The 23,471-nt window shown below is 40.6% G+C and overlaps 2 protein-coding genes across 2 annotated transcripts in view; one reads left to right on the top strand and one right to left on the bottom strand.

Annotated features, from left to right (window-relative positions):
- The window catches only part of UBAC2 (UBA domain containing 2), a 100,660-nt gene that overhangs the window by 15,882 nt on the left and 61,307 nt on the right, over window positions 1–23,471 (top strand). Inside the window, exon 4 of the mRNA XM_065651229.1 lies at window positions 413–519. Within this exon, the coding sequence (XP_065507301.1) occupies window positions 413–519 (107 nt within the window). The remainder of the gene's footprint in view (window positions 1–412; window positions 520–23,471) is intronic.
- GPR18 (G protein-coupled receptor 18) lies at window positions 2,146–3,108 on the bottom strand. The gene has a single exon (XM_065651241.1). The coding sequence runs from the start codon at window positions 3,106–3,108 to the stop codon at window positions 2,146–2,148; it is 963 nt and encodes a 320-aa protein (XP_065507313.1).

Genomic DNA, 23,471 nt, shown 5'->3' with positions numbered 1-23,471 from the left:
GTTGTAGTCTTGGATTAATATTGCAGTTCTGTTACTAGTATTTTGTATATAAATACATGTTAAAGAGTTTTAAAGAGAATTTGGTTTCCCTATATCTTCATTTATGTTGATATTATCTTGCAATCAGTGGATTATTCTAATTAAAGTTTGCAGTTGTATCAGTTGAAAGTTACCAGACCAATAGAATTTAATTTTTGTAACAAATCTAACTCTTCATTCTTCAGCATGTAGACATGTAGATCTGTAATTTCATTGTCATAAATATTTTGTCTTAATTGAAATAGTATAGTAGTATTTTGTTTGTCTGTTGTTGGTTTTAATTTTTTTCCTTTTTGTTCCTTTTATTTAGAGATACATTGAAACCTGATTTTTAAATTGTTGAATTAATTTGAATACAACTTTTTCTTTCCAGTCGTTTTTACTGGGTGCTTGGACGCTCTCAGCTTTGTTTGATCTTCTCCTTGTAGAAATCACCCAGTATATGTTTGGTATCACCATCAACAGCTTGCCTTCTGGTTTGTAAGTAGCTCCTAATGGATTGGTTATTTTAGATGTAGTTTCAAGGCATTATTTTGTGCAACTATTAATTTTAAAACCTTTCTTCATGTAACTCTTCAAATGAGATTTAATCCTCCTTTGAACTACAGTGTAAAGATTCTTGGCACAACTGTTATATTTTTAAACATTCATTTTCTAGTTGTGATCTGTGGTTAATTAATTTAAAATTTATCCATATAATGATTACTTTCCATTCTGTTAGTCCCATTTCCACTGTCAGCATGACTGAAACACAGCTTGCTGTGCACAAATTATTGCTGTAGGTGGTTTTGTTCAATTTGATAAATCTGAAAACTGAAATCAGGTTGGTGCTGATTTGTTTCTTAATTCACAAAGAAAGCACAACTGTAATTCATATCTTTATGTTCACTTTTAAATGCATATGCAGTTATATGCATTTCATGCTGATATTTTGTATGTTTGTGTTTCAAAAATTGAGTGCTAGAGCACGTCATTCCATTTAGTGCTTGCATCTGAAGTTCTTAGAGCTTTAAGATACTTAGTGATTCAGTTCCACATAACCTGTATTTGAGATTTCTGCGCCTAATAAGAGATGTACATGTTACAGTAAAACCATAGAGCTTGCAGAGCCTTTGTGGTTAAGCTTCTAACAGGTGAGATCAGCCTCGTACAGACTGGAGTTTCCATGTGTCGCACACTGAGGTAATAGTAAAAGTGCTTCGAGTGAGATTTTTAATATTAAACACCATATTAGGCTTGCGTATTTCTATTTTTTTAGTGCATATCTTGAAAGTAGCTTAATGCTGATTTAATAAGGAAGAAACGTCATGTGTTTGACATTTTAAAGATACATTTTTTGTAGAGTGTGAGAATTCAGAAGGAGCTGAAAGCTTGAGTAGTATTGCAGTTACTCGTGTTCTATCTTGCAGTTTGTTGCTGGGACACAGGCTGCTGGTGTGTCTGAACAAATTCAGTATTTTCATCTGTGTAAAAACACTTTGTGCAAGAGTAGGATGTAATAAATGTGCACGTCATACTCACAGGGAACTAACGAACAGTTTGACTATAATACCTTTTGATGGTATTTTTATCTATGACTGCAGAACGTTGTCAGTTACAAAGAAATCTGCATCAAATAAGTTTTTAGTCGAATGAAATATGAATGTTACCTACATATGTTTTCTCTTTGAGTCATGCTAACATTGATCTTCAGAGAATGAAGCTGATTTTAGAGGTGTGGGATATACAGGTGTTTCGGGAACGTTTGATTGTGCAAATATAAAAAATTAATATATATATTGCATCATAATTCTTCAGCGTTGCCTGCTTTATTACACTAGAAGTCACTTCTTCATGTCTGACAATATTCACAGTCATTTGAAATGACAAAAGCATTGGAAAGTTTAACACTAATACTAGGTTTTTGTTCATTTCAGATTTACAAAAGTTGTTGAGCAAATATAAAGAGGTGCAATTATTATTCAGCCTCTCTCATATTTACAATGCAACAAACATATCTGTTATTTCTGGTTATACCACATTCTTCAGTGCAGTCCAAATGCTAGAATTCAGAAAAATAATCACTTGTTTACACTATAAAAGTACCCTGACATTTTTTTAATCTTTCTATATCATTTCACTATTCATATTACTGAGTGATCTTACACTTCCAGTTCGAAAACTTTTCCTGCGCACGCTGCGAAGGTAATTGCGATAAAGGATTACACTGATGACTCTTGCCTGAAATTGTTTAGAAACAATGTAGTACAGTATAACGTCCAAGCATGTACTGAGATTCATGAGAAAGGTGGTAAAGGCTGCCCAGGGATTATAAATTGTGTTTTCATTTTGCAACATCAGGAAGGCGAAGCAAGCGTGGAAGGGTACGAAGCAAATGAGTACTTGAGCAATTAGAGTAACTATAATTCTTATGGATCTCTCCTTGGCCTTAGGCTTCAGTTTGGAAGTCTTGCCGTGGATAAAATTATAAATAATGACAAGGTAACACCCCATCATGATAAACAAGGGAATCAAAAAGAAAAAAATCAAACGAGAAAAGTTCAATGTATTTACTTCCTTTAAATGGATGATATCAAGCATTTTCATGCAGGTGGTGAAATTCGAGGCTTTGTCTGGATCAGATTGTAAAAACAGCAATGGGGTCGTTGTTGCGAGGGTCATTACCCAGATTCCAGCGCAAGCCAGCACAGCTTTTTTTGTGTTTTTTAGTTCTTTGACATGTTTGGGCTGGACAATAGCCATAAATCTGTCTACGCTTATGAAAGTGAGCAACCACAGAGCAATGGCTGGATAAAATATAGTGAAAGCACTGATAATCCGACAGAATATATCTCCGAAAGGCCACATTTCTTTCCCATGGTAGATTATCCGAAAAGGCAAGGAAAATATAAAAATTATGTCAAGTAATGCCACATTCATCATATATACGGTTATAGTTGTTCTCTTCTTGGTAGTGCAGCTGAAAACCCATAGTGCAGTGGCATTCACCAACAAACCCACTGTGAATACAAAACTGTAGAAGACCAGTGATGCAATCCGGTATTCTTCAGGGTGCTGATCTCCAGACATCCTATTTTAATTGAATTTAGGAATAACTGCTGCACTCCATAAATACCCTAAAAGATAGATAAAATAGGAAGAATTATTCGCAGTTGAATAAAACCTTTATTTAAAAACAAAGCAAGAAGATTGTTGTAGAATGGGGTTTAGTGAAGAGATTACATTGTTTAGCAGTGAAATGTGCTAGCTTTGTTGCTTTTTCTGACTACAAATATATTATTGTGCTCTGAAGGAAGTATCTGTTCTGTCAGGCTTGTGAAAAATAGTATTTATAAGATAGTTTTTAATTAAACATGTCTAGTTACTGAAGAGATTTCTTATACAAGGAATGCAAAAGTCAAGATTGACCAGCTATTTCGAGTGTCCTTCAGTTGCTGATAATTATATCGAAACAGCTGTAGTTGAGGTAAGAAAGAGCTATTTTCTAAAGAAAATATTTCTTCCAGTTGTCCCTGTTGAAAAATTAATGGCTAAAAACAGTTATGAAAAAAAAAAAGTGAGCATGGCATGTAGTGACATTTGGCTATGCAAAGTCAACTATTGACTTTGCGTTTTATCTGTGTAGGAACTACTTGGCTCCCAAAAGAATAGGTGCATGCTGTTACGCATAAAAGATATTAAAAAGCTATTTTAACAGCTTTGTAGCTTCTGATACAGTATTTAATCTGAGGGCATCAGAAGCAACCACGTGACATATGAATGAGATTAATAGATTGATAGACTTCCTATTTAAAGAAGTAAAAAGCTGGGAAGCAGCCCTGTCTCCGATCAGGGCCTCTGTGAACGGTATTTTGGGGGGGAAAAGTTGCTGGCTGGCAGCCAGCAGCTCCAGAGCAGAGCTGTGTTGCTTCTTTCAGCTTCTTGGTCATTGGAATTGGACATCTGACATGTCATTTTGAAGACTCAGGTGATGAGAATCACAGGCTGGTTAGGGTTGGAAAGGACCTCTTGGAAGTCATCTAGTCCAACCCACCTGCTAAAGCAGGTTCACCCAGAGCAGATCGCACAGGAATGTGTCCAGGTGGGTCTTGAATGTCTCCAGAGAAGGAGACTCCACAGCCTCTCTGGGCAGCCTGTTCCAGTGCTCTGGCACCCTCACAGTAAAGAAGTTTCTCCTCATGTTTAGGTGGAACCTCCTGTGCTTCAGTCTGTGCCCGTTGCCCCTCATCTTATCGCTGGGCACCACTGAAAGGAATCTGGTCCCATCCTCTTGACACCCACCCTTGAGATATTTATAAACATTGATGAGATCCCTTCTCAACCTTCTCTTCTCCAGGCTGAACAGCGGAAAGAGATTTTATCCTAGTTTCCTTGGGAGCCATTTGAGGATGGCAGACCTTGCCTGGGGATTGCATGGGTGCTCTGGTTAACCTGCACCCCCTCGCTTGCCTGGCTCTTGCTGCGGTGACAGTTTGATGGCTTTGCATGGGAAGGTTCCTCTTGTTTGGCTTTTTACCCAGCCCTGTGGCAGCTTTGTGGAGAGGAGGAGGAGGAGGAAAATGTTGTTTGTTTGATGTTCCCACTTGTGACAGGCGGCCAAATAATTTCTACAGTATGAGGCACCAAAACTGTTCTCAAGAGCAGAAGGGTGTGTAGTTCTGTGTGTTTTATCTCCAAAAGTGGAGAATGCATTAGAAAAAGGCTTATTGTTACTGCTCATCCATTTTGTGCTTTCACTATAATGTTTACCAGGTACTTTTTTCCGTGGTATAGAAATACATAGTGGATGAACTAGTGTTTAGTAATCTAGTCTCCTGGTCTGACACAGGGAAATACCAGCTGCTTTTGATGAGAGTATCCATAAGAGTAACTTAAGTCTAACGTATTGAATCTTTCTTCAGGTTAGTTTCTGCCTTGAAATATGAAGTTTTGATTTGCTTGCAATTCTCTAGCTTACAGATATTTTTTAGAAATGCATACAAATATCTAGTGCTAAACTTTTGTCTCAAAGATTTTTTTTTTTTAGCTGTTCAAAGCAAAAAGGTATGTTTCCAAATCAGGATGGTCAGAACATGTGATAGAATTTATGTTTTGTGTGGGAAAAGCTATGCATATAATACTGACAGAAAAAGAACTTGGCGGGGCATCTGTGTGAATGCCTCTATAATACCTCACTGTATAAAGGACACTAAAAATAAAAAAAGTTAAGGCTGATAGCAGGCCTTATTGTTAGGTAGATGGGATGTGCGCGAAATAAAAATTTTGTAGCATATTCTTGTAGCACAGTTGAAATATTTGGCATACTGTCCCATTTTCATTACTGTTGCATAAAATTGTCCAAATATCACTAAGCTCCTTCCCCCCTGCACGTTTGAAGTGTGGGTTGGTTTTTTTTCCTCTCTTGTGCTGTTTTTTTTCTCTCTTGCTAATGGTTGCCTATGACACAGTGCACTACTACCTATCCCAAGATCCTGACTGATTCAGCAGGTAAATTGAGTAGTAATGTATATATGATAGGTAGAAGAATTCACTTTTTATAGATGAATGTTAATAAACAGCATGTATTTTGGTTTTGCTTTTCTCTCCTTTGGGCTTGCACTGACTGTAATCATTTCTGGTCAGGTCTTGTTTCTGAAATAACCAGCAGGCTGGTGTTGATGGGAAGAGGGGAAGCTGAATCTGGCTTGAACTTATGCAGGAAAACATGTGGTTCCATGGCTTGTTTGCAGGTTATTTCAGGTTTGTGCCAGTTTTGAGGTATATCAAAGAATGGACATACTGGGGTTTTTTTTTCAGTTGTTGAAGATGCTGTTTACAAACTTTGTGGCTTTAAGTGCATGTGAGTGTTATAATTAGGCAGTTCTCCTAAATTTAGTTTTTAAGAATCTAAAATTTAACCTTTATCTAGGTAAAAAAAAAATGGGATTTTTTTTTAAGTGTGTACTTGTCTGTCTTTATACGCAAATGCAGATATTCTTATTTTTCATCAGTACTTGTCTGCATGGAGTTCAGGTCAGTATCTCCCAGGTCAGCCCAAGTAGATCTTTGGGTACCTCTGACTGGTTTTGCCCTAGTTGCCATTTTTCCTAATGGGAACATTTACTTGCTGGTATTGATTAAAGCACTTGCTGAAGCACCCCTGGAGTCACTGGTTTCTGTCTATCTCTGTTAATTCTGAATGATTACTCTGATGTTGGTCCATATGTTTTGTCAATCTGTTTAGTTTTTTAATGATAGCTGAGGTCCTGAATGTCTAATGTGAGTTGTGAAGCCCATCTTGGTGCTGTGTACAAGAACAAAGACTTTCAGAACAAAACCAGAATTAAATATTTTCTTCCAGCTTCTTACTATGAGTAAGGCAACAGTGACTCCATTTAAAGGCTTGTGTGTGTATCTCTCTTCTCAATCCCCATTTTTTCCTTTGGCTGTCCCTTACATTCACTCACGTTTCCCTGAGGAGGACATGGCTTTCAGTGAAGCACAGAGAGACCAAACAACAAGATCTTCTCTTGTTTTTAGTTTAACCAAACCAAACATTTTTCCTTTAGTGATAATGTCCTTACCAATGCTTTTGGTTATTGCATATTTTTAAATTCAGTGTTAAAATCCTAAACAACAGTATTTATGGTACTGTGCTTTTACAAATGCAGTCATTTTACTTCAAATGTTATTTACAGAATGCTGCTGATATTTTGAAATTGCATTAGGGTATTCAATTTCTTTTCATTAGTTCTAGAATAAATGCCGGTGTTCAGCTTTTGAAGAAAGAAGTCCGTCTTAGCAACATACATAAACATCCAGGTTACTTTCTTAGCGTAGCATAGCAGATTGTTACTCACCTTTTGTGCACTACAGAGTTTCTTCAGAGATGCTCCTTTCATAGCCTCCAATCTAGAAGGTTTAGACTTCCTCTTTGCTCAGCTTCACTTAGCTAAAATAGCTCCTCTTCGCAGGCAGGAAATAATGACGAAATCAAGCCAGTTCTGAACTTTTATTGGTCACACTTAAAAATATCTTGCTAATATTTCACGTATATGCGATGTCTGTGAACTGCTATTTCTAGTACCTTTGAATAGGCAAGCTTTTATAATATTTCCAGCGTGGTCAAACTGGGCTGTTGTACTACGTGTCTTTTCAAAATACATTTTTTAATGTTTGTGGTATAATGAAAGCATATTTTTGGTGGATGTTTACATGCAAAGGTATCTGCAAGAATATGCATCTTGGTTATGCAAAAGTTTCTAATAATCACAATGTAAATGTATTTACTGCAGAGTGTAATCTGTCTTTTTTTGTAGAAATCCCCTTTTTATTTATATTGCCTTGGATAGTAGTCACTCTGAAAGTGACAGAAACTTGCTACATTTGAAATGAGAAGTTTGATTCACTTGAATGCCGGCTTTGTTTATGCCTGTACTTACCATATTTTACTAACACAACAGCAATGTTTCCATACTTTATTTGCTGTCTAAAATAATAACATGCCTATTTAAGAACTTTGCAGAAAAATGCTGCATGAAGAGAGGTTTTAGCCTTTATTAAAATAGAGTAAAATCTCTGAACTGTATCACTGCAACAGACATATTTGTTGTGATTAAAGTATTCACAAACACTAATAAGTAAATAAGACCTATTCCTACTTTTTCTCTTTGTCAACACGAAAAACAATCCAGCCTTTGAAGGAGCCATTTAGAGGAGCAGATAATTGTAAATTCTCTGTTGAGTGCTCACTAGCTCCAGGTCTCTGACTGTCAGTCTTTAGGACATGGAAGCACACTATGGAGAGTTTTTTACCTCCTGTGGCTTTTATTTTCCCTCTCCAAATGAAGCAAAAAGAGATGTGTGTTGAGGAAGGGAACAGTAATATTTTGGTCTCCTCCTGGCATGTAGTCAAGAATTTGCATGTGGTGCCAGAAGCAACAAACTCCTGCAGTTCAGATGTAGCCAGAATCAGGTTTGTATCTGGGGACATCTTTCTTCACTGCCTGTAAAAGTTACGTAGGTAGGTGATGCTCACTTAGCGCTAAAGATAACTTCTGTGGAAAACAGCTTCTCTGCTGGAGTCATGTAATTTATCTCGGCTGAATGGGTTTTTGGTAGCGCGTAGGTATTTGCATGGGTCAGTGTGGTGGGTGAAGTCATCACAGGGAGGGACCTGCCTGTGGTTCTCAGTGTGTGGATTAATATCTGTAAAAAGTTGGTCTTTCCTGTTTAGGTGAACTAATACCCAACTTAATTTTTGCGATCATTTCAAAGACCTCTTAAATGCAACGAGCTGTAAATCCTACTCGGACCATCCTATAGAAATATAAATCTGTTTAAAAGGGCTTAATATTTCATGGTTAGAGAGTATCTTAAAAAGACCAACCAGTGCTGAAAACTCTTCAGTGGCTTTAGCAAAACAACCCTGGAGCATGCCTCAGCAGGATGAGTCACTCATACTGTTTTCAAGTTTAGTGAAAGCTCATTAAAATTTGGTGACATATGTATTTTTAAAAGGTTTAAAAAAGAGTGGGGGGCTCCTAGAAGAGAATAGCTAGGCTTTTGAACTCTTGTAGGAAGGAGTACTTTATTTTTAGCAAAAAAAATGTGCGGAAGTCCATAGGTCCCTTCCCAGCTGAACTGTGCTGTGAACATACCAAAACAAGCAAGTGAAGAGGGAGCTGAAGAGGGAGTACAACAGTAATTCTGGATTTGGGTGGAAACCAGGCGGATGTTGAGGCTGGGATGGGAAAAGCTGCATGCAGTGAACTTGCTGTCTTCTGGAGGGAGGGTTGGAAGGATGACGTTTTATAGCTGTGTCTCATTTTGTCTGAAGAGGGTGGTTGACGTCTTGACCCGACAGGGGAGGTCGTGGCTTGTGAGGGCAGCTGGAACCCAGTCACACTTTGAACTTAGCAGTTTACACAGGGGGATAACAGCAGCCCAGTGGAGTTTACGGGCATGTGAAGCCATCCAGCTGGTTTGCTGTAGCGCAGGGGTGTCTGGCTCATTTTCACCGAGGGTCGCATCAGCCTTGCGGGGAAGGAGTAGTTACATTTTTACAGTGCTAAAATTGCATTCGGCCCTTTGAAGGCCAGGCTGATGTGGCCCCTGGTGAAAATGAGTTTGACACCCCTGCCGTAGCATGTAGATGTCAGTCTGTGTCCTGCTTTCACTCAGGCTTTCCACAGCCTGCCCGGCGATGAGGCCACCAAACCGCTCTGCTGCCGAGAGGCTGGCAGGCCTGTCCCCTCAGCGTGGAGGGGCAGCTCTGCCTGGCAGCCCCGTGCTGAGGTGTTTGCACCACCAGCAAGCGGCTGCTAATTCTTGTCTGCGTGCTCAGGCTGGCTGCAGCTGCAGGGTGATTGACATTTGGAGGTGATCACCCCAGAGAAAAGTCGCGATAACCGTGGTTTGCGAGAGCCAGTGGGCTGCTCTACTGTGCCGCATTCCCCTGGCGATTCGGTTTCTGTTGTAGGAAGCACCTGACTCTATTTTTGTTTTGTTCTCCTTCTGTACTGTTTTATCAGCTGGAGAGGAGTGTCTTGCACTGGTTTCCCTCAGATGGGTGAGTACTTCCATCTCTCCAGCTTTTACTGAAATAAATGTTCAGTTCCCTCCAGGGTCTTTTTTTGCTCTTCTGAAGTTTGGGGAGTAAAGATTATTTTAGTTGTGTTATATTGTGTTAAAGCCGTTTTTGAGCAGCCAAAGGCTAAGCCAATGTACTTCATGTCTGAGTATAAGGCAGAGTGCACATATCGTCTGTTATGGTGCCTTCACTAACTGGCAGTAAGCCTTAGAAGAAATGAGCTTTATCACTTCCAGCAATGTGAAAGTGCAGCCCTGAAGGGACCGTCTTCATGCTGCTGCTTTTGCAGGAGTAATGTACTGCTGCGTCTTTCTCTTTCCGTGGTTTAGTCACGGTACAGAAAATTATGTTTTGCTTGTCCACCTACCGTGTAATGTAAGCTTTGTCCAGCTGATGCAAAGAAGTTCTGCACACAGAGGGGCAGAAGGATCCCCCTCTGCTTCAGTTTGGTAAGGAGCAGGCTTAAGCTTGTGTCCTCCTTTTCCTTCCAAACTTTCCTTCACCTGGACCTATTGAAAAGAAAGAACTGAAGCTACTTGCACAGTCCAGCGCACCGGCGGTGCAGGAAGCAACTCTCCCATGTGCTAATTTAGTGGCTTGCTGTTGTGGGTGGGTTCACACGCAGTTTCAGGTTGCTGTTCTCAACCTTGATGAAATTGTGCTTCATTACTTACTCCCATATTGTGTTGTACCATAGTGAAGGTTTAAGAATAGACTACCGGTTCAAAGTTGTCATAACACTGAATGCATAAACTTAGTGCAATTGTTTCCAGTTTTGCCGTATGTGTGTTACTCAGAGGCTGCATCATGGCATAGATGACTCTCCTCTCCCAAACCCCAACCTGCGAGTGACTACAAATGCTTTGTGCGGCAGAGCTGAAGCAATGGGAAACAGCAGCTGAAGAGAACTGCCACCTAGTTAGCTATACCTCATGTGGCCTAATTACTGTCACATTATGCTTTCTCTTCTGTGTTTTGCTGGAATTTGGTATGGTTTGAGGAAAGAATTCCTGACTTTTTCCTTTAAAAAAAAATAAATAATGAAATTGACATTCCAGGTTTCTTCTGGGGTATAGTGTGTTGGTTTGTTTTGTTTTCCCCGCATCTGCAGCTTCCTCACCAGGGGAGGAGGAGGAGCAGGCACTGATCTCTTCTCTCTGGTGACCAGTGACAGAACCCGAGGGAATGGCAGGAAGATGTGCCAGGGGAGGTTCGGGTTGGACATGAGGAAAAGGTTCTTCCCCCAGAGGGTGGTGGACACTGGAACAGGCTCCCCAGGGAGGTGTCACAGCCCCAAGCCTGACAGTGTTCAAGAAGAGACTGGACAAGCCCTCAGACACACGGTGTGACCTGTGGGGTTGTCCTGTGCAGGGACAGGAGCTGGACTCGATGATCCTTGTGGGTCCCTTCCAACTCAGGACATTGTGTGATTCTGTGATTCTCTCTTGAATAGCCGTGACACACCCTGTGTCACTAAATACCCTAAAAATATACAGTGCATCTGGCCTCCAGTTCACCTGTTCAGCAGCACCAGCCTTTGAAAGAAGCAGTACTTCAAAAATTAATTGAAATGAAAGTTGCATCTCTAAGATGTCTGAGAGTGGGGTAGTAGACTACAGACAGCAGTTTGTTACGAAGCAGCAATCTCGGAATGTATATGGTCTAACATTAGCTCATGGCAAATACCAACATAGCTCCATGCTTGTTGGTGAACCTACATTGTATCTGCTTTCCACCTGTGTTTTGTTGTGCTGGGAAGCAGCTTTTTTTCTTCCAGAAAATAGAGATTTCGCATGACTTTCATAGTTGTTTAAAACCTGCATGAATACTTAGCTTTTTTCTTTTATTTCATGCGTTATCAGAAGCTATGCAGTGAGATAGTTGTTCCAGTTTAGAAGCGTCTAGGAGAGCTTTTTCAAGTACCCTTTCCTTACTAAGTATGTGGTACGTGATATTTTTAGTATTAAACTGCTCTTAAAAGTCTCAGGTGCGTAGGAGTACTGTTCTGAAACTTGATATGCTTCCCAGGGATAAAGTTAATGTCTTTATTGAGAGCTGCTTAAACTGAGATTCTTTTGATGAAGTCTAGTGCAGAAACAGGTAAAATCATTTTGACTTTTCAACGTTCAGGAGCTTGGACAACCTCTACTCAGTTACTAGCTGGAGTATTATATCAGAAATTAAATAATTAAAAACTGCTACATGTGCTTTAGCATGCCAGTGAAGTATTTAATCAAAAGTATGTGAAGAGAGAGTGAGCTGTGCAAGTATTTGAATTGGAATAAGCGCTGCCCTTTAAATTCAAGGGCACCTTGCTGTGTGTGGCATTCCTGTGCATGTGCCCAGCCCTGGCAGGTGTGTTACTTTGATGAAGTGACCGTCTTCTAATGCTGTTCTGCCCCTGCCACCTGTCTCTGTCACAGATTAACAAACACAGTAACGTGTTGGGGTTGTGAAGCTTGGTGTGCTGTGGTGTGGAGTTGAGCTGACATGAGAGGGAACGTTCAAGATGGCAAAGGGGCTGGCGTAATCCAGACTGGGACAAAGCAGCTCAATTCCTGCCATATCACAGTGGATTGGGTTAGTTAGGATCTCTGCAGGGCAGGGTTGCTTGGTGCTTAGGCTCAGCACTGTCCTTGGAGAAGAGAAAAGAGGAGAGAAAAGAGAAGAGAAGGCTGAGAGGGTATCTTATTTATGCTATAAATATCTCAAGGGTGGATGTCAAGAGGATGGGACCAGACTCCTTTCAGTGGTGCCCAACAACAGGATGAGGGGCAACAAGCACAGACTGAAGCACAGGAGGTTCCATCTAAACATGAGGAGAAACTTCTTTACTGTGTGGGTGCCAGAGCACTGGAACAGGCTGCCCAGAGAGGCTGTGGAGTCTCCTTCTCTGGAGACATTCAAGACCCACCTGGACACATTCCTGTGCGATCTGCTCTGGGTGAACCTGCCTTAGCAGGTGGGTTGGACTAGATGATCTCCAGAGGTCCCTTCCAACCCCAACCATTCTGTGATTCTGTGAAATGAAGAAGTTGACTGAGTATGCTCAGTGCACCTGAACACTGGACAAGGCCAGCTGATGCTGTGGGCTGGCGAAGGATGACAGCAGATCTGGCTGCGAGCAGAGGATTTCAGAGAAGTCATTGTCTTTGCACATACAGAGCTGGATCCTCTCAGAGGACTCTGTACTTTCTGACAAACTATTAAACTACAAAAATATAAATATATTTTACATACATGCATGCACTTCAAAGAGAAAGAGCTGAAACTCCTGAACTTCATCATGACAAGAAGCCTAGCAAAATAAGGCAGGACATAGATTTCTATTTCAGTAATTTAGGCAGCAAGTTTCCTTATGTAGGCACTGTTTTGGTCAAGATAGCTTCAAGAGAGGATGAGCCAGTGAAACTGGACAGGGACTTGTGTAGCTACAATTCTCTGACACTTTCATCCTTTGCCTTCAAATCATACTGGGTGTCAATGCATTTTATTTTTTGTCCTAGAACATCTGGGACATTGCTTTTATTTACTTGTAGCTGAGCTCTGTGCTGTGTGGTGATGTGGGGCACCAAATTCATAGCACTTGCCCAGAATGCAGAAATAGGAGGGAGTGCACAGCTTGTTTGGAGTAAGGTGCAGTGGAGGAAGGAGGAGTGGTCACGAAGGTGGAGGGGTGTGGGACGTCTCTGTGTTCTGTCTTCTAATTTGATAGCATATGGATGGAACCATAAGAACTATACCAGCAGCCTGTGGCTCACAGTGCTTATTACTGTCTAGATGACATAGTTTATTTCCAAGATGGTGAGGCCTAAACTGTGGATGCTGCGTAGTATCTTTTAGTAGTGATGCTGGATCTGGCTTCTCTTTACTGCCAGATAATTCCTGGCCTGATGCTTATACTGCCGGGCGTGAAGGTCTCTGACATCTGAAAATGGAGCTTAGTCTCTAACAAGAAACAGTTTTGTGAAGCTGTTTTGACTTTTGCTGTGGTTGAGATTAATTACTGTGTCAATGCTGCCATCTACGGATCTTTAGCTAGCACAGCAACAGAACCTTTGAACAGCAGAAATCAGGTGTAATGGGGTCATTCCTTTATACACCTGCACTACTTAGTCACATGTGTGGATAAACTGATTATGAAGAGTGAAAACCGTTTTGACACCCTCATGGAAGGGAGGTGCCTCATGGCGTGGAAGGTTTGAGTGTTCCCATAGTTGTACAACTGCAAATTCTGTTGCAGCTCGAACAGTTAGAGTTCACACAGGTCTCCCATTTGCATTTCTTTTTGAACAATAAGATACAATTCTGAGAGTGAGTTGTAAGTGAACACTTTCTTACTGTGTATAGTCTGAATTTACCCTGGAAAAGTGAAGAATTAGAAGACACCTAGTGGGGGAAGGAAAGGAGGACTGGAAACAACATTTGCTATTCTTTTGGCTTTGTTATATAACACAAGGATAAAAGCTAAAATCAAAAATTAAGCAGCCCTGTGTTTTTTAAGCCACCCACATCCTGATTTTTTATTTGTCTGATATGTATCTACCAAAATAAGACACAATAGCAGCCACTTTCATACCACAACACTTCATTTTTTTCTGAAGGAGTGGGTGTTTGTGTTCTAAAATTTTTATGATTAAATTACTTCATTAAAATAAGCAATGCCTTATTTTCTATGTGGGAGTAGGGAGCTTCCTTTTTAGCTCAATGGTTAACTCTCAAAGGTTATTTTCAGTCTACGTGGGGATGATCAACTCTTAGAAAATCATCTTTTCTTTCTGTCTTTACTGGCAGCTTGTGTTTTTTTCCTCCTTCTCTTCCTCTTTCAGGAAGTAGCAAAACCTTGTTTGTTCCTCATGTTCAACCATAGTAAAGGAAGACGGGGATGTGGAAGTCCCTTTGGAATTTAAAAGGAAATCCTGCATCTAATTGTAGATATCTGTGCCAAACAATTCTGTGCAAATGATAATTTTGGCTATTGTTTGCAAATTGGCTTACCGCTGGTGGTGCCCCACGTTACCTGATCTGAAGAAAAACAATCTTGAAGTAGTCATTACATCCTAGAAACATCAGTTGTCTCTTATCTCTAGAAGTTCTGCTACAAGCATGGATTGCTACAACATTTTTGTTTTAAGGGACTGGTGTTCTTTCATACACGGGATAAAATAGCCCCTTCCATCATGGAATGAACTGCCACCATTCCAATGATGGTCTACGGATCTTTCTTCCCTCTCCTCATATTTGTTGAACAGCTAATTATTTGATTGGGGTAGAGAAAAAAGGACGAAAAATTGATGAAGAATTCTTCAAAGCAGTGGGAGATTTTATTAGTATGCAGAGATACTGTGTCTGTCATGTCTTTTTGCAAAAGAAAGGGTGTGTGATTGTCCTCTTAGGACAAAGAGGAGGATGGTAACTGAGTAACTTCACAAAGGAGGTCTTGCAGTGACTGATGCTTGTAATTCCTCTTGATATACCAAAGTAGTGGACAGAAGTTGATTCAGTAGTAAGTTCAGTGGTTTTCTGAGAAGGCACAATTTCGTGATTGAGACTTTAAAAAACAAATACACATGAGACAGAACACTGTGTATAGATTGTTAAAAAACCTAACATGGGTGCTTCACTGAAGAATTAAGAAATTAGAAAATCTATTTTGCAGAGTTAAAGGATTTTGCAGAGTTTATGTATAAATAACAAGCTTTTTTGTATGACTTTCTTTTAAAATGTCCTCTTAGCTTTTATTTTATGCTTACCAAATACTCTCCTTTTGTTTAGTCATCACTTTGCTTCAGACACCTTGGTCTGTAGTTGTGAAAAAGGGTTATATGGTGGTCTTAATGGGGAAGTATTTTTTGCAAAGAAATCACTTCTCTGCTACAGCTTTTCTTTGTTTCTGTTTTGTCATGAACAAGCTAAACAATTTCCTGCCAGCAACTTGGGCCTTAGGATATTTACAGAGCTCTCTTTGGGAAAAGATGAGCTACAGCCACAAATCAAAAGAAAGTGTGAATGGTGTCTTGACGATAGATAGATAGATGGATCGATGGATGGATGGAAGTGGTTTAATTTTCAGGTATTGTGAAGCCAAACTGTGTGAATAAGATGAACATTTAAAACCTCTCTTTAATAGACCTAAGCCTTTGAAGACATTATGATGTCCATTACAATTTACTAATTATGATGTGGTAAGTTATGAGAAGAGATTTTTTTCTTTTTACCAAGAAATCAAAAGTAATTTTAAAAACGGCTCAGCCAAAAAATAATGAATATTAGGTACCATAGAAGATGACTGAGGGGTAGCCAGTTACTAGACTGTTCTACAGAATTGGGCTCAACATCTTGAACAGCAGATACATGAGTCACATTGTGGTAGTTAGTTTTGACTTATTGTCACTACCATGAAAATGGGTCATAATAAATGAGACAAAAATATCTCATGTGCTTTGCAGCGTCAGTCATCATAAATTGCCATCCTTTGCATCTGCTCTGCCCAAGCTTTACTCCAAATACAGATCCTGATAAAAGATCATCATTTAATGCTGAAATCAGCAGGGAGCTGGGAGTGAAGACCCTTTTCAGCCCATCGCGTGGTGAGATGTGCCCTTGGGTTGCTCAGGTGTGGGCTGGGTGATATTCATGGTATGTGGGATCAGTAGGCTGGAGAGAAGTGGAGTTTCTGTGCTGGAATGTGGGAACTCAGTAGCTCAGTGAGGGATTGGATGTCAGAAGCTGGTAGGAAAGGCTAGAGCTCTCATTTGCTTGTGGCGCCCACCTCTCCCTTCCCAACACGGGAAGTTGTCACATAGTCCAACTTGTCCACGCAAATGGTTCTGGGAGGCTGATGCTACCCTGTGCCTCACTCTGCACTTCCTTTACACCAGAAATATGGAACAGCTCAAGTTATGGGAACTGTAAGCTATGGTAGGACTTACACACTTTAAAAAGAAAATATTTCTCACATGAAGAATGGCTACCAAACTTAATCACATTCAAGAGCAAATGAAATCATAACTCTTTGAATTCAGGTGCGTAACATACCAGGGTCCTGGATTGCTACTGATCAAATTTATTTTCTCTAAGGCAAGAAGTTTGCAGAATGAAAATGTGTATATTAGATACAGAGTTAAAAGCCAATCCACATTACAAGTTGGACTATTCTCAGTATAAGGTTCCGCCTTTGAGGTTATATGTGTCTCAAGGGCCTCATGAAGTAAGTACCTATCTTAAATCAAGTTGCCCACTCTTGGTTCAATAGAGTGGCTCATGATCGCCAGCCTATTAGAATATGTGTCAAGATCCTTAACAACTGCTAGGCAGCTCTCTGCTCTTTAGATTCATGAAGATTGAGCTGATCCTCACAGAAACGTGACTGTGATTGCTTCCAGGCTGTACCGGTCCAGGCTTGGAGGGCGCTTTTCTCAGGCTGGACTTTTCGAGCTTCAGTCAGCCACTTGGCAGTATGTCCACACATGATGCTCATTGCTCTCCCTGCACACAGGCATAGTTTGAGAGAGTCTACAGTGGTGGTAAGACACGTGCCCTCAGGATTCAAGCCTTTTGTCTTCAACTGTTATCACATATGTTGCCCCAGATTTCTATTACCTAAGCCAGGAACCTTCTCTGATATCTTTGGAGGGACAGAGACCTGGTGTGTTGAGTTTCCCTATCTGTGTACCAGACACTCAACAGCTTCAGACTAGATGGGCTGGGGGATCTTTTTGTACATTAAGGTTCAACTTATTCAAACAGTGATAACTGACAGTACCATGGTGTATTATGCAGATATGAAGGGTGACATATCACCCTCTTGCATTGGTTAGGGATGTCAATCATTTGGTGGAACTTGCTTTACTTATTGGCAAATTATTGAGTGAGATTTTGAGTGCTTGAATCAGATATGTCACAAGCAGGAAATTTGAGATGATTTCTCAGTGCTATTTTTAAAAATGTTTTCCTCTGTTCTGGAGCCGGTCAGACATGAGGCCACCTTTTCCAGTTTTCTGACGACACAGATATCTGGCAGGATGCAGATGAGTTAGTTGTGATGGCCCCACTCCATCTGAGAGGCAGCTTTCATTCAAGACTGGCTCAGCTAACAATGCAGTCACCCCACATCTGCTTCTTTGCGTTTTGTCATTGCTTTTTGACCTGGGGATAACTTTTGGGATTGGTAAAGCACTACCACTAAACTCTGGTAAGAAACAGTCCATCAAGAAGAAGCGCTTATTCTCTTGCAGTTCTTAGCAAGACTGATATTCCCTGTAGTGTAAGACAAAATACTATTCTGTGTTTTAAAACTTTTTCTTTTTTTTTTTTTTTACATTTTTACTTATGTGTTTTGTACACTTAAGAAAATTCAATCAGATCCATAAAGGGATACTCAGCAGTAATCTCTGTGCTTTTCTGTGGAAAGCTTTTCTGTCGCATGTCACCATGAGTTTTACCAAGGTCTTGATGAGAGAGTTGGTTTTGTTTGTTCGTTTTGTCTTCACTTGGTGATCATTTTCCATAATGGGATGTTAATTTGGTGCTGTCTTTCCTCACACTGTGGCTCTTTGAGCCTATGGTCACCAGTTCTTTTCACCTTTCATTGAAGATAGTGTTTTGGTAGCTGTGTGCTCTGCCAGAAGTGTGAAAGAAGATTCAAGCCCATGTGGCTGAAGCAGTATAATGTTCTGTGCTTCCTCTCTTTTCAAGATTCTCCTCAGAATTCATCTCAGATTCCTACATCATTTGTCAGAAAATCAGCCTGCTGGTGTTTCATCTAAACCCTCATATTTCTAGAACTGGAATATCTCTGTAGGTACCTCCTGGATGCTGAATACACTTTGGGGTTTTTTTAATATTTATAAAGGCTGTTTAGGAGGGGGGTTTGCTGCTTTGGTGCAATAACTGTCTCTGTGCTGAGTGTCATAGTGAACAGCAGGCTGTGAGACAATGGAGCAAGGGGTAAACACCAGGCATGAGCCTCAGTGTCTGCAGTGGAATCATTAAGGAATATTTCCGCTCCAGAAATAAAAATGGAAGTTTTCTTTGCACCTTAGTGAAAGCAGTGCTTTGGCTACAGGCTTGAGACAGCGTTCGCAGTAGCTGTTGTACAGTCTGATCTCACCCTGAGCACTACGTTTGTCCTTCAAGTAATTTCTTTGGGCTGCGATTAAGAGAGATGAGTGTTTGCAATAATCCCAGAGAACGTTCATTCAAATATCCCATCAAATGAAAAGAAGGACTACTTGCTTGTGACTGGAGATTGGGATGTGTTGTCTACATGTATACTTTTGTCTTCTCATCTACTTCTGAACCCTTTCTTTGTGTTGGAAGTATGAGATGGGCAAATGGGAGAGGGTGTGCTTCACTCCTTCCACACGACGTTCAACCAACAAGGGAAGTAGACAGTCAGGAGTCCACCTTACCCTCTTGGTGAGGAGCCTTTTCCTAATGTCCAATCTGAACTTCACCTGACACAGCTTCATTCCATTTCCTCCTGTCCTGTCACTGGTCACCAGAGATCAGCACCTCCCCCTCTGCTGTCCACCTTGAGGAAGGTGTAGACTGTGGTGAGGTTGCCCCTCAGCCTTCTCTTCTCCAAGCTGAACAAACCAAGTGACCTCAGCTGTTCCTTGCAAGTCTTGCCCTCGAGGCTTTTCACCATCTTGGTTGTCCTCCTCTGGACACACTCTAATAGTTCGATGTTCTTGTACTGAAGTGCCCAAAAATGCCCCCATACTCAGGGTGGAGCTGCACCAGTGCGGACCAGAGTGGGACAATCACCTCCCTTGACCGGCCAGTGATTCTGTGCTTGATGTGCCACAGGACACGGTTGGCCCTTCTGGCTGCCAGGGCACACTGCTGGCTTGTGTTCAACTTGCCACCAAGCCAAACCCCAGATCTCTTTCCGTGGGGCTGTTCTCCAGCCTCTCGTTCCCCAGTTTGTACGTATAACCAGGATTGCCCCATCCCAGGTGGAGAATCTGCCACTTGCTCTTGTTAGGTTTCATATGGCTGGTGATGGCCCAGCTTTCTAGTCTATCCAGATCTCTCTGTAAGGCCTCTGTACCCTGGAGAGAGTCCACAGCTCATCCTAAATTGAGAAAAGAGGAAAGATAAATAGATTATTATATTTTACATTTCTACAAAAACTTTTGAAATAAAAACAGGCACTATTTTTGTCTCAATATTATACTTAGAAAAAAATTAAATTTCAATCAGAAATTGCTTCTCTGTATAGACGCTCTAGGAGGGCGATAGATATTAAGAGTGGAAAACTTATTTGTTTCAATAGAATTTTAACGACTATTGGTAATCCTTGCTCATGACTTTTGCAAGTTACTAAAAAGTTAAAACTGAACCCAAATGAGAAGAACAAATTGTGATGTTGCCCACAGTATTTCTTTTGCTTGGTTTTGTTATCAAAAGCCAACAGGTGTTTTTGGGAAGCACAGATAAAAGTACTCAAATAGTAAAATCTAAGTTTTCATATTTGTCTTGAACAAATAAAGCACAAGTTTATTTAGCTTCTGAGGTATTTGTGGGTTTGTTAGCACTGATATTTAAGCTTTTATGTATGAAGCACAGAAATCACTAAAAATGTTCAGCCATTTTTCCCAAGTTCATGTAGCATTAATTGGTTTTTATATTTTTGTGTGTTTGTTGCCATCCTGAACACTCTAAAAGGTTGGAGTTTTTTCAAATTCATATTTTAATTCCTTGTTTTCTTAAAACCAGTGCTTGATTACAGGTTTTCTCAGAGTGAGCACTGCTTGATTCTCTCACAGATTTTATGTTCTCCATGACTAGTAATTTACTTGTATTTTTTTTCTGTATTATTCTCCACAGACCCTTATCATTAGTTTGTCCACTTTCATTCTGCTTGTAACAAAAAAATCATTGATTTAAGTTTTTAAACTTAGTCACTTTCATATTTTTTATTTGAAAGAATACCTTTTTGGAGAAAAACAATTATCACTCATCTTTTATTCTACTTGTCTTGGCAGTTGGAAAAGTGATAAATAAAATACTAAGTATTTTGTACCAAGTAGAGGACAGTTCTTTCTCGATCCCGATAAGAAAGGCACAAATACCCGCAAGGCAGGTAACTATTCATTAATAGCCCAGAAAATCTGACTGCAAGTTATTGAATCTGACGTCCCTTCTGATGCTGGCAGCCCCGAGGAGATTCGGCGTTGGCTGGACTTCTGGTCTGGGACAGCACATGGTACAGATCCCATCCACGGTGAGGTTCACCAGCTCTGAGATCACTTGTGTTTCTTCCAGGGTCTTGCTAAGTACAGCTTCATCAGGCACTGACAGCAATCAAGCCTGGAGTGCAGGTGATACACTCTCTTATTCTTCTCTCGTTAGTAAAGCCACAGTCCTAAACCAGCTGTGTCTAATATTTCACGTGGATGAGACAATGTGCTGTATGTATACATGTTTAAATATACATTGACTACATGTACGTTGACTAATTTTGTATTGACTGCACATACATTGATTAATTATACTATTGATTAGATATGCCTTGATTAAGTAGCAGTCACATGGTATCCATGATACAGAGACATACACCTGGGTGAGTGGTTATGTGGATCACTAACTCTTCACAGAATAAGCATCCACCGCTGGCTACTACAGCAGATAAGCAAATCATTCTTGGTAAAGTTGGTGCTGCAATTGCAAACATTTTGGTTCAAATTACTGCCTGTTTTCTGATTCCTTATGGATCAAGAAGTATTGCTCTTCTAAGCAAAGATCACTGAACTAAAGTAGAAATTCCTTTATAGTTCTGAGGGGCATCCTGCTGGTAGGCCCTGACATTCTTCCCCTCCCACCTGGCCGCTGCTGTCATCCTCCTATGTGTGGAAGAGTCCTGTTGCAAGCAGCTGGGTTATATTGTCGGATTGGATGGAGTATAAATCGTGATTCTTACTCGTTTGGACCTTTTTCTGAGATGCTGACAAAGCTGGATAAAGCTGTGGAGAGAGAATAGCAAAAACTTCTTCCACCGAGGTGTCTGTGGCCAGTGAGGGACACTTGTTTTCTGGTTTTGTTTGCGACTGGAAAGTGACACCTTGTGAAAGAGCATTAGAATCAGATTTCTGAGGAGTAATTTCAGAATTCAAGCACCACCATTATGACTTTGTTGTTATTGTTGTTAATCTTGTGAAGACCTTATCTAGACCGAATGACAATGAGACTTCATCTGTAGTTAAAATACATTACGGTGCTAACTTTATTGATATCTGTTCCAAAAATCTTTCTTTTTGGACATTTTAAATTACAAATCACATCACTAATCATGTAATTTCAGCAGGAATTTGCAATTTGTAGCACAGGAAGCACTGCAAAGGGCTATATGATAGCAGTGGTGCTTGGCTGCTCAAACGGAGATGCTGACCTGTACAGTAAGCGTCTCTACAGCACCAGCAACCACAGTATTAGGAAGGCAGGGCTGTAACCAGGGGAATTACTTTTTCCAAAATCAGCTTCCACATGCAGTGGAAGATTGGAGGAAATGTAAAGAGGCCTTTTATGTAAGCAGTAAAATCAGTTCAGACAACAGGAGGTGTTTCCCTGACCCTGGGCTCTCAGTCTACGGTGGTCCTCAGCTAGTTGTCCTCAGCCATGAGCTTGGCCTTTGTAGACTTGCCCAGCTATAGGCAGCTCTCCTGGCAGATGGAGGAATTCCTCCTGACCAAGGGCGTGGGGTGCAGGTGCTGGCCAAATGGCTGGAACGATGCAGCAGAAAATCAAGGAGAGGTGAAGAGATGGCCTGGATGTCCCCAGAACTGGAGGCTGCTCGTTCTGCAGTCGTCCCCAACGTTCGTGGTCACCAATTCTGCTTGCCAGTGCTTGGTGGTATCTGAGCGTGCTAATTTTAGAGCTGCTGCTCTAGCTTGTGGGTTAAGAGGAGTTAAAGATGAAAGATCCTTCATTTAATGAAATTAATGTCTTACGCCAGTAAATCTGAATGGCTTGTTTTTTTATTTTTTAATTTTTTTTTCCTCCTCTCAACAAAACTGAGACACTTTCTTCCAGGTCACATTTTTAATAGCGGCATGCAATGTATTGTCTTCTTGCAGGCCTCTATCTAGGTGTCCTATCTGATAATTTATGTCATTTTTTGTCTAGAACAAAGCCACTAGGAGAAATCCATGAGATGTCATTAAGTATAAGGGATATGAATGTGAAGCTTTGCCCTCTATCCCTCTTTTAGCATAAGTAACATTATTATGTATGTGTCCTAGCAGCTAGCCCTGACACCCCAGATGGGTTTGCCCCCATCTGAGTGAAGGAGTAAGATTCTGATGGGTGTTGGGGCGGTTTTGAGTAGCTGGTGTCATGAATACACTGTATTTATAATATTTTTTGAAGGCCGAAGAAGGAGAATTGTCCTGAAGTTGCCTTTAGTCTCATAACTTGTCAGAAGTCTGCAGTTGTCTCTTTTTGTCAAAAATGCCTCACACATGCAGCTCACACATGCAATTGACGGGGGTGCTTCATCTCTTCCTGTCCAGCTGGGTGCAATGATCTGTCACAGTCACTTCTAGACAGAATTCCTATAACCTTCCATACTTAGAAATCGTGATATTAAGGTTTCATTAAGTTCTTAGCCCCTTAGTAGCAGCAGCTGCTGATAAAACACTATCTGGCTCCTTTGTAGGCTAGTAAGTTGAGAATAATCAGTTTTCAGCATCTCTATATTTAAATTAGCCTGCCCTGGAGTGCCTTCTGCTAACTAACCACAACTTCCCTCGAAAGTTACGTGCCACAGGAAGGGTGAAACTGCTAAGTCTAGTTTATCGGAGGGAGGAACATAGCTCTCTTTGTGCATGGTATAAGACAATGTATACTTTTCTAG

Source organism: Caloenas nicobarica, chromosome 1 (genome assembly GCF_036013445.1).
Source record: "Caloenas nicobarica isolate bCalNic1 chromosome 1, bCalNic1.hap1, whole genome shotgun sequence".
In the NCBI taxonomy this organism is placed as follows: Eukaryota; Metazoa; Chordata; class Aves; order Columbiformes; family Columbidae; genus Caloenas; species Caloenas nicobarica.
This window is presented reverse-complemented; position numbering and strand designations above follow the sequence as displayed.